This window comes from Oxyura jamaicensis, chromosome Z (genome assembly GCF_011077185.1).
Source record: "Oxyura jamaicensis isolate SHBP4307 breed ruddy duck chromosome Z, BPBGC_Ojam_1.0, whole genome shotgun sequence".
Lineage (NCBI taxonomy): Eukaryota > Metazoa > Chordata > Aves > Anseriformes > Anatidae > Oxyura > Oxyura jamaicensis.
The window spans coordinates 76,206,349-76,222,327 of record NC_048926.1 but is presented as its reverse complement, the minus strand read 5'-3'; the positions used below and the strand labels follow the sequence as shown (position 1 = coordinate 76,222,327).

Genomic DNA, 15,979 nt, shown 5'->3' with positions numbered 1-15,979 from the left:
TTTTTTTTTCTTTTTTTTTTTCTTTTTTTTTTTTTTTTTTTTTTTTTCCCCAGGAAACAGTCCAAAGCCAGCAGACTTCAAATATTCAGATGGAATATCCCAACTTTTCTACTGGTTCCATCGCCAAGGGATGATGTGGCACCTAATGAAGAGAGCGCTAAATCTATCTATACTAGATGAATCAGATTGCTCTTCACAGTTCTTCCAAGGTACCTAGTTTGTTGATTAACCCCATGAGAAATTTAGGCTGATACATTTGTCAGATAGAACCTACCTTATTTAGGGCCAGCTCTAAAATTAAGGTGAGGTAATTGCCTCAGTTTGATACCATTAATAGGGCAGAGTGGATTCCAAAAACTACTCAAGATGCTACTGGCATGATTTGCCTCAAGAAAAAAAAAATGCAGCTGTATACCTTCTGTTTGTGTTTTCTCTAGTACATCTAAATGCTTAGTTGAAACAGCTCAGTAAATAAAAAAATCTCTTTTCTCTTTCTTCTGTGTTTCTTTGTATATATTAAGGCAGGCACATTTTGTTCTAACAGACAATAGAGACTGTGTTAGAGGAGACAACGTACTTTTGTAAGAACATACAATTGCAGAATAATATTTGGAGATGTCAGATGATGGCAAGTTAACCCCCACACAGGTGCACCTTTATGCAGACAGTGTTAGACTCCAGTTCATTTTCTGAATTCCACATCAAATTGACTAAGCCTAACAACTGGAAAGTTTTCCAGATGAAAAGCACTTGTCAACATGACTCAGCCAAGGAACATATTTAAAAACAGAGAACTCAATTACACTTGGAATGCCTGTGCCCTACTAAGGACAGCAATTTCAGGTGGGACAGAAATTTTAATGATAATAACTTGGAAGTCCAAAGACTCAGCTTTTCAAATGCTAAGGAAACATTATTTAAATAAATTACAGCTGAGTGTACTAAAACTAAATGTCATAGTAGATTGTTACTCAAGACAGGAATGTCCAGCAAAGAGGTAAAGGCATGAAACAAAAATGTGAAGAGCCAACTTAGATTCAGAAAGTTACAAGTAATTTGAAAGGCTTGCATAGAATATTCAGACTTAAATAGCAAACAAAATTTAAGCCAGTTTACAGTCCACTAAAATCAATACTGAACTTCACTATTACAAATGTACCTCAAATTAGCATTTTCTTTCACTCACATATTTCTCTGTAGAATAGAAATATGTCCTTAGGTTGGTATTTCATAAAGGTTAAAAGGTCTTTGGTAAATTATTTTCAAGCACTGTGTAGCTCAACTTCATTCTTAAAGGAAAGTTATTACTGATTCTTAAGTTAGGCTAACTTCCAAGGTGTTTGAAAAGCACTTTCAGCGTACTTAAAAGCCTCATTTAAGCCTCATTTTTAAGTCCTTTTTTTTTTAAAAAAAAATCTTTTTAACTGTAAAAATTCTGACGAGCCAAATACTAGCACTAGAAGATATACCTGCTAGTGAAACAAATAACATTGTATTCACTACAACCTATCTATAAACGAGCTGGTATTTCGAAGAGATCCCAGCTACAGAAAGGTTAGAACTAATGAAGAAACAAAATTTTATCTTTTTAGCTTGGCAAAAGGAGAACATGTAAGGACACAGGACTCATTGCAGAACTGGGAGTGGTAAGCAAACCATGAAAAAGAGGAGTGCCTGGCTAACACTGTCTTATGGTAACATGAAACATTGACTTTTTTGTAAATCTAGCCTAAGAAAACGTAACAGCATCAGAAACATCTCAACCAAGCAAATCACTTCATTACAGACACTGAATTTAGTATTGTGGTCGCTGGCAACATCCTGCACCAAGTCACGTGGAATAAATCGTCTAACAAATATTCCCACTTCTGCCCTAAAACGTGATGTCTGAGGTGGTATTACTTAAAGCAGAAATGGTGTAGATGCATATCTGGCATGCAGATATACACCTCGCAAGTGTTATGCTGGATAGGAGAAACCAAGAAGACAAATAGATGGCTGAAAGGTCTGACACAAAAGAATTAATAAAGTGTTACAAGTCATAGGCAACACTGAATGTTCCTCCCAGTAGTGACAGTAACTCCAGCTCTTACAATTTTTGTTATTGGCTTGAGATATGCCTCATTTTTTTCCCAAGACTCACACTATATATATAATTGCTTCTAATTTCCTCACCCTCTTACTGCCAAACAGCCATATCCCTTCCCTCCCCAGAGCCATGCTCTCAGCAATCACCCAACCAAAAGTGCTAAGCCTGAAAATTGGACAACACAATGTGGTGGGCACACTGTGTGTTCCACTGGCCACACAACATCGTTCATAAAGGGGCAAATGGGACATTGTTCCTTGTGGTTGGGCTTCTTGGCCCAACCAACCACTGCTGTTCCCAGCTTTGGTAAGTACAACACATATACTGATGGCATGTTAACACAAACTCAATATATGGTGTAGCATGGACATTTTGCTCCTTTCTGCTCCTTTTCCCTCTTGTTTCCCTCTCATGCTATTAGCACTGGTATAGAGAGACTGGTCTGAAACTTCTCCTTATACTAGTTCTGGGATTGCTCTGACAAGCACTTTTGGCACTTTTTGTAACTTTGAATCTGGAGCTCATGAAGTATTTTGAATCCTTTAAAAAGTGTCAACAGGAAACTCATCATATAGTGATAGTATCTTCTGTTTGTTTTTTCAAATATATTTTGACTTTAACTGAAATAAGTATTCAGATGCTTTCAGCTGCAGGATTTTGTCAACACAACTGAATAATCCAAGTGACTGTTTTTCCCATTGAACATCTTCAGGTATTCCCATAGCTAAACAGTTACATAACTAAAGAGGACTCTTTACATACTAAAGGTTTCTTTCGTAATTGCTTGTCAATGATACTGAACCCAAGCAGAAAAGTATTTCTATATTTGTGATTGACAGCTAATCAAATAAAAGTATTATTAGTAGAAATATATTATTATTTAATGGTGTGCTTTACCCTAAAGACTTGAGGAGTTTCTTTATAAAATACATATTTTTTTTAGGACACTTTAATAAAAACATAATTTCATCCATGTAATTTAATAGTTATCAAGGGAGCAAGTCCAGACAGACAAAAGCAGTAATAGTCTGGCTGATTCACATCACCACTAGAAACTAAGTGACATGATTTATCATCACTTTACTCCAGTTTTATACTTGTGTAACTTCAAGGCTTAGGGAGTTACACTGGAACACTGAAGTGATGAATCAAGTACCATATTCCACTCAGAGCAAAAAATAACCATTATGAAAATATTCCAAAGTGTTGCTTAGGAATCTGGGGAATGGAGTGGGAAAATCCAACTGTAAATTAAGATTCGTAACTGTTTTCCTCCTTCGTCAAATAATAAATCAGCACATAGCACACAGTTAATTTCTCAATATAGAAAGAAAAAGAATACCTTCTATGTTTTTGCTAAGTTCAGTCAGTACAGTCCACTCTATGAAATAGATATTCCAAAACTTAAAATTATTTTAAAGTTTACACTTACCACCTTTTCAACAACCTTTGCACAAATTATTTTCCCAGTTTAAAAATTTTTACCGTCTTTTTTAAAGAAACACAAGAGGTATTATTTTTAAATTTAACAGAAGTGTCTCTTATCTTGATGTCAAATTCTCTTTCTCATACCTACACTAGTCGCATAAAAATATTTATTTCTACAGTCCTGAATAATTATCAGTTTTTAAAGAAGAAGCATATTAGAATTCTCATCTATTTCTAGAATGGAACTGCCTTCATTAAATGATAGAACTTAAATGCATATCACCCTTTGCCACTGTTTTAATTATTGTTACAGCAATCATTCTGAACATACAGAATCAAATATTAATGTAAATGGTTAGACTATTGTCAGATTTTAATTTATCTTAGTACTTGGTATTCTTTGGAACAATTGAGATTATTTCAAAAATAGCCTTTTATTTTAGCACAATTTTGTTATTTAACTTACATTTCAACATATCTTTTACTCATCTTTCTGGAATACTGAACGTTTTCTTTCAGTTTTACCCAACTCTGTATTCATACTTACAATAGTTGCTATATAGTTAACAATATGGAGAAAGTATAAGTATATCATTTATTTATTTATTTATTTATTTATTTATTTATTTTTGCTTTTCATAGTACTGTTCATATGTACAAGCTGGAATGATGCAACAACTACATGAAAATTATTATGAATAGCTTGACAGCTGAATAAAGTCAGGGATTTACTTAAGTGCTATTAAGTAATCAAGAGAGTCTTCCAGTGGTATTCTATATAAACAAGGATTGTATTATTATAATTCTGTACATCTGTAGCTTTAAATAAGCTCTTGTTTTTGTCTACCTTCAAGGCAATTGAAAGGGTAGTACATTTTTTTTTTTTTTGTAATATAGATATAATTTATAATTTGTCCAACTCTTTCTCACATTCTACAAGTTTTTAGACTGATGCACAAGAATGTGCTATCTACCTTCTCACAGATGGCAGAACTCATCAAAAAGATACTGATTAATGTCATGCTGAATTTTGATGCAAGTTGACAGAAACAGATGAGTCCTCTCAACGGACCATGAAAGTGCATTTGCTCATACCATATGTATTAGTCACAGTGTATAAATTTATGAGTATTTATCCATACAGACCAGATTTAGGGATGTTCTAAATATTATTGAAAATCCATTGCCATGGGTTTTAGGTGCTTAATGTACTACTTTGGGGAAACACATAAATGTGAGCAATAAAAAAGCAAATGCACAAATAATAAATGCCCCTCACTATGCTCCCTCTCATCTATTTGCTCAAGAATATGCCTGGTGTCAACTCACCCTTTTCTATACTACTCTATAGACCTTTTTTTTGCTCCTTCTCCAAGTCTTTTTGAAAGACCAACCTGTTCTGTAATGGAGAAAATACAGAATTAAATCAAAACTCATCGCAAGTCATTTTAATTTGGAGTCCTTTTCACTTTGGTTTTTCTTTTTTTTTTTTTTTTTTTTTGTTTTGTTTTGTTTTGTTTTGTTTTGTTTTTTTCACTAAATTTCAGGCATTCTGGAAAAGAAAATATCTTGGTATCTCTAACTTATTCAGATTCAACTGCATCCTTGGGAACTATGAAACAGTAATTGTAATGAACCTCCCATAACGTACATAAAAGGAGATAGAAAGTTACAAACAATGTTTCTGAGTCTACTCGATATTATACATTACATATTGGAGGTCTAGCAGGTCACTTAAGTTTCTGATATTGTATTTCTCTCTGGCTGGATGTGGGTCTTCAGAGTCAAGAATAATCAGTGAACTTAAGCAGGTGAAAACAAGTGGGACATGGCTCTCACAATTTGAGGAGCAGGTTTGTTATGGGACAGGTAAGTTGCATGGATTTAGTTCCATAGGTTTTATATACATGAGTAATCACTTTAGCAGAAAGACACTGAAAAGCGTTACCACTACTGAATGGTAGCTTTGTAGCCCTGCTTTGCTGAGACTGAAGTTTTCCAGAGAGTGAAGGGAAGAAGAAAGTATTCATGATTCGTGATTCAGAAAAGATAAGTACACAGAATGGACAAATAGAAATACAATTAAAAAGATTAATAGCTTCATGCTCTGAATCCTGTTTTTGAAAAGTCAGCACAAACTGAGCAGAAGCTGAGCAATCGCCTCAGTGGAACAGGAGTGTTTGCAGGTCTTTTTGAAATTGTTTACCCCAAATCCCATATTTTAAACTATTTTCTTGTATGGGACTATCTCCAGAATGTTTTCTGGAGTCCATAACGGAGATCATTAGCCGTCACAGACAATTATGCTTTATGGAATACTTTAATTTAATCCGTTATAGAAGACATAGGTCATGATCAATTTAATTAACAATAAAACAGATACTTGAAGCAGCTTTATCTTGTTAATACAGCCAAGTTTCCATCTCATATTCTTCTGCACTGTCTATTTTTTATTTCAGGACTGAGCTGGCAAGCGTAGTTGCTTAGGTTTTCCATCAGTCTAGTCCTAATCTTCTGCTAGTGCATACATTCTAAACTACCTGTTTCTTGCTAATAAAAATGAAGTGAAAATAATTCTGTCTGAAGAGCTGTTTTGGGAAATAAGAGGTTTAATCAATATCATCATCAAAAGCCTTTTACAGAAATGTTTATAAAAACAGTGTACATTTGCCGCTGTATACCAACCACAAGGAGGTATAGGGGCTTTTAAATATTATATATATATGCATAAATATTGCCTTCTTTGCTTTTTTTAAGGCAAAATCCTTGCTTTCTTTCTTTCCACCCTTCCACCCAAAAGACTAAAAACACTGTAGGCAGCTCTACATCAAAATCCAGTGAATATCCCAGTACTGTCAGTTACCTCAGCCACACAAAGTCTTTCCTGTTTCTTGCCTTAATTTACCCCTGAAAATAATTTTTTTGGTACACCACATTAAAATACCCAGCAGGGTATCCCATTAAAATTAAAATATTAAAAAATACATTTTAAAAATTAAAATATTAAATAGCCCCAGCAGGGATCATAATATTTAACAAAACTAATCTGTTGTGCTATAAATTAAAACATACCAACCAAAAAATTACCTAAAAGAGGCTTAAAATATAAAATTTAGTTAAAGCATCATTCCAATATAAAAGCTTTGTTATAAAATCCATGGAAAAAAAAAATAATAAAAAAAAAGATTTACAAGGAAGGTAGTGGAAAAACATACTGTTTACATTTTTAATCCATCATTTTACAATCTCAGAGATACCAGTTTTATTAAAATACATTATAGATTAATCATTTGAGATACGTATATCACACGAGATCTGTCACTGCAATAAAATCCTGCTCTAAAGATCGTGCCCTGAGAAAATATAGGGTACAATCCTGTCTGTCCTACAGAGTAATAACTTATCCATCATCAGTCAATAATTAGACTATTACTAGGCACAAAATTTGGTGAGATGTGCTATGAACTAGAGAGCTGAGTGGCTTTGCTGGGGAGAAATTGCAGCCTCAGAGGTCAGCAGATAATGCTCGTTTTTCTCTGCCTCGGGCTTTCAGCCTTCATATTTTGCCTTCTTTCCCTCGAGAGTAGGGACAAATGGTGATGTGGATACCAATTCCTTGCACTTTCCATTGAAATAAATCATCCCTTCCCACATGGATTGTGGAAGCCTTTCTATTTATCTACCATTCAAATAAAACAAAGAGCAAAATAAAATGAAATGTAATGTAATGAAATGAAATGAAATAAACAGAAAACAAAGGCAACTGTACTGTGGTGTATTTCTGCCTTATACATTCCATTTTTTTTTTCAGATGTTACTGTGCATTTAATCAAAGGATTCTATTCTTTTTCCTCTGACTGCACTCCATTTTTGTACAGCCACAAGTCATACAACACAGGTAATGAACACGGCTCTTCTTTCTGCTCCAATGTCACGCAAGATTAAATATTTCAGAAAACTGGAGATTAGTATCACTTATCAAAGCCCCCATCAGGCCACATAGAGTTACAGTACAACCTTTAACATGCATGCAGGTTAGTCAAAACAGTCTGTCTGGTATGACTAGTGATCTGCTGCTGCCAACACCATGGCACTACAGGAAAGAAAGAAACCATCTTAATGAAACAATTCCTGTTCATCTTAAATAAGGGAATAGCAAACATGAATGAAACCCGGAAAGGACTTAACTCAGCTGCTGGAAAATAAATTAATTTGTCACATTTGATTCTCAAATGAACCTGCTTGTCCGCTTCTAAGATATTTCCTAACTTGTCCGTGTTCCAGCCTGAATGATTAAATTACCAAAAGCTTCCTGAACACTGCGTTTCATAAATTTATCATTGTAGCAATAACCTTACACTGTGGTACACAGACAGTCCAAGGACGCACACGTGCATACCTGTGATCAGAGTGCTCTGTCTCACCAAGCAAAGCTCTACCAGTTCTTTCCAATTGCATTAAATAAATGCATTCAGTGTATAAAAAAAGTGGCATGTCAACGTGTGCTCTCAGAAAGATCCTTCTTTAAAGCGGGTTGCTGTGGTGTAAACTTTATACTCCCCCTGGACCATAGAAGGTTATGGTATCATTTTCACTGGGATCCGAACTTCACTTGGTTAAACCTTTACTGGAAAGAATTACTTCACATGTGAGACGGTAATACTGATGTCTATGTGCAACCCTCTGAGAATTCCAGGAAAAATCTACCTGAAGGGTTTTGCTACCTGCATCCTAGGTGGTGGCAGACCACGTTTTGAGTAAACCGTGTGTTAGAACATCAAAAACATGACCCACAAGCAATAAATCAAACTGATGCAGAGTGAGGATCCCATGGGGATTCCTGGCACAGCACAGTCTCTGAATGCTTTTAAAGGGGTGGGAGGTTATCAACAGAAGGGCAAATCTAGCTTCTCTCGGTGCTGTAATATAAAGCCAAGGGCTTTCTTTCCAAATAAATTGTATACAACTATGAAGACAGTAAAATCTTTCAAAAATACACAACGGGATGAGAGTATGAAAAGAAAAAAAAATGCTTTTATCATTAACAGGTACAAACTATGCAGCTGATCCTACACACAATTACATGCGTGACTAACTTTAATAGACCCTCAAGTCAAGCACCAACACTAAACGTGAGGGCCGTGACAATCTTATTTAAAAACTCAAAGCAGAAACGACATTCTCTTGTTGGCTCCTCCTGACAGAGCAGCTCATGGCACTGCAGCATCCTATCCTCGCCCCACCAGCAAAATCCTGTCCTCGCTCTGAAGCCACCTCTACTTCCTTCACATGCACTTTGCAGCCACGGTATGTGGTTGTTCAGGTACCCACCTGCAATATTTGAGTATGATTTTTTTCCTTCACAAAGGTCTTTCTGAGGAGTTCCTAATATATGCTGAACACTCTGAAAAAGTAGTATTTACATGGGGAAAGATCTAAAGTACTGGTGGCAAGCATCCTATCAAATTCAGTGGGGCTAAAACGAAACAGTAAAGGGAAAGCATCTCTTTCCTTCAGTTCAAATGTAGGTCTGAATAGCCATTCAGTTTCATCAATCAAAGCAAGATGGATTAAACCAGCAGTAGTCAAATTTTAATACAAAACCACATTTTGAGACACGGAGAATCGTGTAAAGAAATGTTGTGTCTTATCCAGCAAAGCTTTCCTCCTAGGATAAGACCCATGTGTGAATGAAGACCATAAAATTAGATTCCTTGTTAGTAAGCAATATTTGACAGAAAGAAAAAAACATTTTGCTTTTCTTATATCTTTGCATCAAAAAAAAAAAAAAAAAAGCTAAACCAAATCAGAAATACCATTTTTTACTTGTGGAAACAAAGTAACAATTGTAAAATGTAAATGGAAGGTTTTTGCTAATTTACTCTTCTTTTAGACTACAGACTCCAGCACTGCTTGGTCCATATTATAGATTATACAAAAGCATTCTGTATACGATGACTATACTTAATTTATAAGATTTTTATAAAGCATGGTCAGTAGATACTATCTTCTCTCAAATACACTCCAATATTCCTGAGTAAAATAATCATAGGAATAAACAATTATGTATAGGATTCAGGCTGACAGGCCATATACTTAAGCCTCTATATTGTATGCATATTCTACATAGCTAGTAGTGTTATTCATATGCAGAGTCCCCTGAGAGATTTGGATAGTGCATCAATAAGCATAATTTCTACATGTGGATTGGGATTGCTTTTATCAATTTTTCTCCTCCAAGTATAAAATGCAAATTACAAAAATTAGAATTTGCATCTTAACTTGCCTAACATATTATCTCTGCTTAGCACCTTAGGAAATTGCCAGATATTAAGTTACAGTCAAAGCTTCACAAATACCATTACAATTAACTGGAATCAGCATAATTTTATTTTACTTCCTAACTCAATCATGTTATGAACTGTAAGAACATTCCTTTGTCACATTTCAAAAATGCATAAATTGTGAACTGCAGTTTGACTGTTATCAACTGTAAGTAGCATCTGTCTGCCTAAAGATGTGCTTTCATTGGTATATCTCAGATTGGAAAACAACCTGCTACAAAGACAAATAAACTTCAATCCTGGCAGTTCTGTGACTGACTAGTTATGCTGAATTTCTGCTTCATCCTGAAGAACATTATTATCTCAGCAAATAATTTAGCTGTTAATTTAGCAAATCTTGTTCCACAAATCCTAGCTCAATTCTTTGCTGATCTCAAGGCTACACTACTTTCACTAAGTTTAATTTTATCCAGGTTCCCTTAAAAGCATTGATTTAAGCCTTGAATAAATTGTCAAATAATAGATGTCTGTATAGACAAATATAACTCCTTTTCTTGCCACTGCATCTGCACACAAAGCATAACAAAGGCAGTACTCCTTTTGCCCTAATTTCTATGTTAAACAAAATTTTATTTGCATTCTTTTCAGTGTTCTTCATCATATCTGAGAATATATTTTCATTCCATAAAACTAGAGAATTGCTACATAACTACTCTCACAATCCATAAATCTAAACTATTTGTTGTAACAGAATCCTTTCATTTGTCATGACTGTGTTTACTTAGGATGCTTTTAACTTTAAGCATAAGTGGTACTTTCTTAAAATCTCACAAGAAGTAAACAAAATTTAAGATATAATTCGTATTATGTGATAACATGATGACTGTGTTGCATAACACTGTGTTTTCAAAAAAAAAATTCTAAAATACATTGATAGCCTCCAGGTCCTCATTTCTGGTGTGGTAAGCAAAAAAAACAAAAAACAAACAAACAAAAAAAAAAACAAACAAAAAAACAACAAAAAAACACATCTTATTCATGAATGAGAAATATACCTCATTTAAAAGCTGTATTTTCTTCCTTTTATTTAGGATCTTCTATCACTTGAGTTACAATGCAAGAATATAAATAAAACATTATGCTCTTGATGTTTGGTTTTTAACTGATCTTTCATTGCCTGGCAAACATGAAACAAGCACTGTTGATATCAGCAAAACTTGCCAATGGAAAACACCACTAAGTAAATATTAGTTTGTTGAAGCAAGAACTATCGGCTATGACTTTATCTGATAGCACCTTAAAGTATTTACATTACAAGTAAAGAATCGAATCTTTCTGCAGGTCCATGCAGGAGAGTTCAGAAATAAGGACTCAGTCATGCATTCATGAAGGTGATCACAATCTGTCATTTGATCCTTCTGCCAAACAGAAAAGTATGACACGCTTCCAAGGGCTGTGCATCTTCCATGTTTGCCATGGACCACTTCCAAAGGTGAAGGAGTTTAGAGGTCAGCTTCCCCTTCCCTGCTCCCCCCCAGGAGTCTGGGGTGGTTTGCTTGGATTTGTAATTTTTGGCTAAATGACACAATACTGGAAAACATTTTGGACAAGACCCCAGTGTAACATCAGCTTAAGATAAAACCTTTCATACCATTTTAGGATCTAGCTTTCCATCAGTATAAATTACTGAAGAAGCTTCATAAAACGAGACAGCTGTATTTGCTAAACTGGATTACAACACTAATTCTACATCTTCCTACTTTTGACAGGCTGAAGAGAAGTAAAAATTATTAGCCAAATAAATTGAGTGAAAGCTTGATTAGCAGCCAGCAAAGGACTTAAGATGAAGTTTGAAAACTAACAACCAAGCAGGGACACTGAGAAAAATAAACAGCAAAATGGAAATTAATGCAACTCTGCTTTTATAATTTTCCAGGTAAACTAGGGAGATCCAATACATTCTTATCTAATCACAGAGCAAGCACTACCATGACCACATTTACTTTTTAATTAATTAAAGGATTAAAAAACACATGCCAGGATAGATTATCACATTTGATTTTGTAAATCAGTGTAGGATCAGAAAGAAGCATACAAATCTTTACTATTTGATACATCTTCACAGGTATGTTCCATAGTATGCAAGGTATGTCACATCTCAAACAATGCTGTGACCTGGAGTGCTAACCAGTTGTTAGCATGCAATTAACATATAGCAAATGCAAAATTAGAACAGAGATAAAGATCTGACAGAATGTATATTCTGTTTAGTAAGCTTTAAAATATGACTAATTATCACATAGACATCCTTCCCCTGGGTACAGGACTCACATATTCATATACAGAGGATTACTTGTCCCAAGGCTTCTCTATTCTCCTTCGCAATCATTTGCCTCTGGAAGTTTTCCTTCCTCAATCAATACTAAAAAGAGCTAAATTATATGTCAGGCAAACACAGCCAGACTCTCAAAATCAAACTGTCTGACTACATACAATTGACAAAGGGCATGGTTCATTGTAATATGCAATGCTGTCACAGAACAGAAGAGCAAAATATGATATTTTTCTAGACTGTTCTAAAAAATAATCATTTCTTTTACCAATGAGACAGGATTGTATTTTTTAACATTCATAGCTGGCATCAAGTCACAATCTTTTATGTCAAAATAAGATAAATTTCTTGCTAGTAATAACAAATCTTTGATAATCATTGGAAATGTCGTTGTGGTCTGAGCCTATGCTTGGTTAGACAATTTATTACACATTGAGTACTACAGATAAAAGGTGGAAATAAAAAAATCAAAACTAATTTACCATTGATCTTACAAAACTATCAATTTGGAAGAAGATACCATCAATCATATGGCAGCCCTGCGGACTGACTGCATTTAATCATTCACATCTATTCAAAGCTGGATAAAATGAGTGTAAATGACTACAAAGAATGTGACAAAACAGTATTCAGAATACTCTGAATATTATGCACAAGAAAATACAAAAAGAACAAGCATCTGTAGGTGCAGAAACACCTCAGTACATTTTGAAAAGTACTTACATTTCCTTTGCTGGCATTTCTGTCTCATAAGTAGCCATTTTAGCTCCTGTTCCAGCAGGTTTTACTGTCCTTTGTCTTCTCTTTCGTCTTGGAGTGGTATTGATGACATCAGGGCTGCCCAGAAGGGAATCATTGCGTTCTGGTGCTGCCAAAACGAAAAAGACCAAAGTTAACAAGAACGCTGACGACAAACAATTTGTTCGTATTATAAACAATTCTTAAACTATTTTTTATTTTTATTAAAATCACTACATTGCTATGATGGACTCAGAGTTGACAGCAATTGGTGACATCACAGGAAATTTAAAGATACCAAATTTAAAATAGAAAGATGAGCTTCCCTTGGCATCTCTTTGTAGTCACTGGAGAGTAAGAAGAGCAGTTATGGATTAGAAATATACTAATGGTCTTCTGATGCTTCCTTGTAGACTCTTTCAATATTCAGTAGGATAAAGTCTTTAAAGATTCTTGCTTCCGTGGTCAAGTACTGTTATGCTATGTACTGGTATGTACTTTGTAATGTCCCAGTCACTGTGCTACCACAGGCCACCAGGCCATACATCCTTCAGGGTTCTGCTGTAGCCTCTCTGGAGGCAATGACCAGAAAGACTGACAGACAGCATGGACAGCCTGCTGCCTGTACACCGAGGCTGGAGCAGACCAGTGCATAAAATGAGGTAGCACCCTTTACCATTCCACCCATGGAGACGGTGGCCCCGATTCAGAGTAAATTTCTCCAAATGACAGAGTGGCTGCAGCCTGGTAGGAAAATGGGGAGAACTCCTAGCTCTCCAGAACGTGAAACTGGATGACCAGTCTAGGTTTCTACTAGCCCCTCTGGTAAGTAAAGTAGGCTGTATCCAGATTTATTCACATTCAATTTACATTTCACATTCATGTTACTTCATCTTATAAATTCATAAAAGATGCATTGTCTCAATTAAAAAGCAATCCGCTCTCTGCTTTGACAGTTATCTCCTTGAAGCTTTAACATCAAGACAATCATATCCCTCCTGAAGTAGAAATCATCCATACCCTCCCTTGCTAGACACTCACAAGATATGTGGACATTTTTATTCCAGCCATCAAGACTTTGTAGAATACTTTTATTTGGTATACCTTCTTTAAAAATAAAATCTTTAATTACTCCAAATTTTTAAGATAATGACATCCAGAGAAGCACAGATTTCAACTGAAATATATTAAATAATAATGTGGTGACTGAGGCTGATGCTGTTATGGTAACTTTGCCGGTTATTACTTTCTGTGTGTTTTAGGAAGGTTTAATCTTTACGTGGATGAAAGACACCATTATTAAGAGATTCAATACTGAAGGTTTTCCCAGAAAGTAAATAATGGGTCCTATTTCTGCATTCCTTTCACATTTGTTATTAGCTCTTCTGAAATTGAAACAGGAAGAAAATATGCAACCCACAAGAAATATTTTTGCTATTTCTTAAAAAACTCTTTCTGACCAAGAACAACACTAAATTAAACATGCAAACAGTCTTCTCAGAGCCAATGCTACTATTGCTTACAAATAAGCACATGCTTAAACATCAGAACCTCCTAGCTTCTACCAGCATGCACTATACTTATACGATATAGACTTACAGATCTTTGTAGTGTGAAAACAGGCATTAGTTGATGTATTTCCAAGGCACAAACTAATTAACAAGTTTCAAAGTCCAGTACAGACAAGGTACACTGCCTGTAATAAATGCTGAAAAAGGTTAAGTTACAGCCTAATCTTGCACTCTAAACTTTAACTAGCTATGCATACTTTTCCAGTACTAAATGCTGAAAACATATTCATGACTGCTTGTTACTATTTACTGACAGCACATTCAGAGTAGTATACCTGTATACCTAATATGTCTACTATTTTGTATATTCCAAAATCAGTTCCCAAAGTCAGCCCCTTCTTAATTAAAACACATAAAGTAGTTCACTGTCAAGAACCATATAAAGAACCATACAGCAACAAACTTGAGTAATTTATTCATCGGAGCTCTTATCTTTCCTTGTTGTTGTTCTCCTCTCAGACTCTCCTTTGACAAAAAGTAGATCCAAAGGTTAACTGCATATATAAACCTATCACAATGCTGATCTTAAATAATGTCCCTGTGCTTCTAATTGCGGAGTATGTAATGGTGCTCTGTAGAGAGGTGATCAAGCTCAGCATTGCTTAATGTTAAGATACAAATCCCATTTGCCTTCTGCAACTGTCCTGCTCATGTTCATGTGAGGTAAATGGAAGAGAAATATTAGTCGTTGCAGTATATATATTGCATTTATTTCCCAACCTCAGCCTGGGAAAGGATCTAATTTTTTAGCAACACCTCAATGAATCTTCCCAATGAAAACAAATTTTGCTCTTATGACTTGTTAAAATCAAACAGAATAAAAAACATAGACCTAAATGATAAACCTCTGCAATAAAATATTTTTTATTGTGAGAACATTTATTTTAATCATAACAAGAAGAAGGTGTCTCAGTCAGATAGTGTAGGTAATGTCTTATGAGTAGCAGTAGACTGCCTCATACATAATGGTTCATCACCATAAGCTTTTTTTTTGCTGTATTTTTTTAAGCCTAGTTACCACTATGGTTAGAACCTCTAATGAAAATATGACATACACTTGAAGCTTAAAGTATCTTGCATCACCGTAAGACTTTAAACTAATACCCACTACTACTGCCCAGAAATGAATGTCATTACGGGATTCATTTATAGTACTTGAATAAAGGCCAAAGAAAGCTTCAGAAAAAAAAAAAAAAAAAAAAAAATCATTGCTTGACACAAAAGCATTTGGAATAATGGGGGACATTTTTGAATATAAACCAAGTATTTCATTCTGATTTTTTTTTTTTTTTTCATTCTGTCTAATTTTTGTTACCATTTTAAGGAAGTAAAGTTCCTTTACTTCCCACTAAATTAAGTTTCTTAGTTTGAAATTATATAATACAGTATGGATTACCATCATATCTTTGAGAAAAAAACTGAAGCAATTTAAATAGAGGAGAGTGCTGTATGAATAAAGCCAATCAATAAACCCTATAAAACAACACATGTTGATCAAGAAATGTTCCAAATATATAGCGTGCCTTGTGAAGATGAC

At 34.8% G+C, this 15,979-nt stretch overlaps 1 protein-coding gene across 1 annotated transcript in view; it reads right to left on the bottom strand.

Annotated features, from left to right (window-relative positions):
• Nucleotides 1-15,979, bottom strand: part of XRCC4 (X-ray repair cross complementing 4) — a 183,820-nt gene that overhangs the window by 49,180 nt on the left and 118,661 nt on the right. The window contains exon 7 of the mRNA XM_035309760.1: nucleotides 12,857-13,001. Coding sequence (XP_035165651.1) covers nucleotides 12,857-13,001 — 145 coding nt within the window. The remainder of the gene's footprint in view (nucleotides 1-12,856; nucleotides 13,002-15,979) is intronic.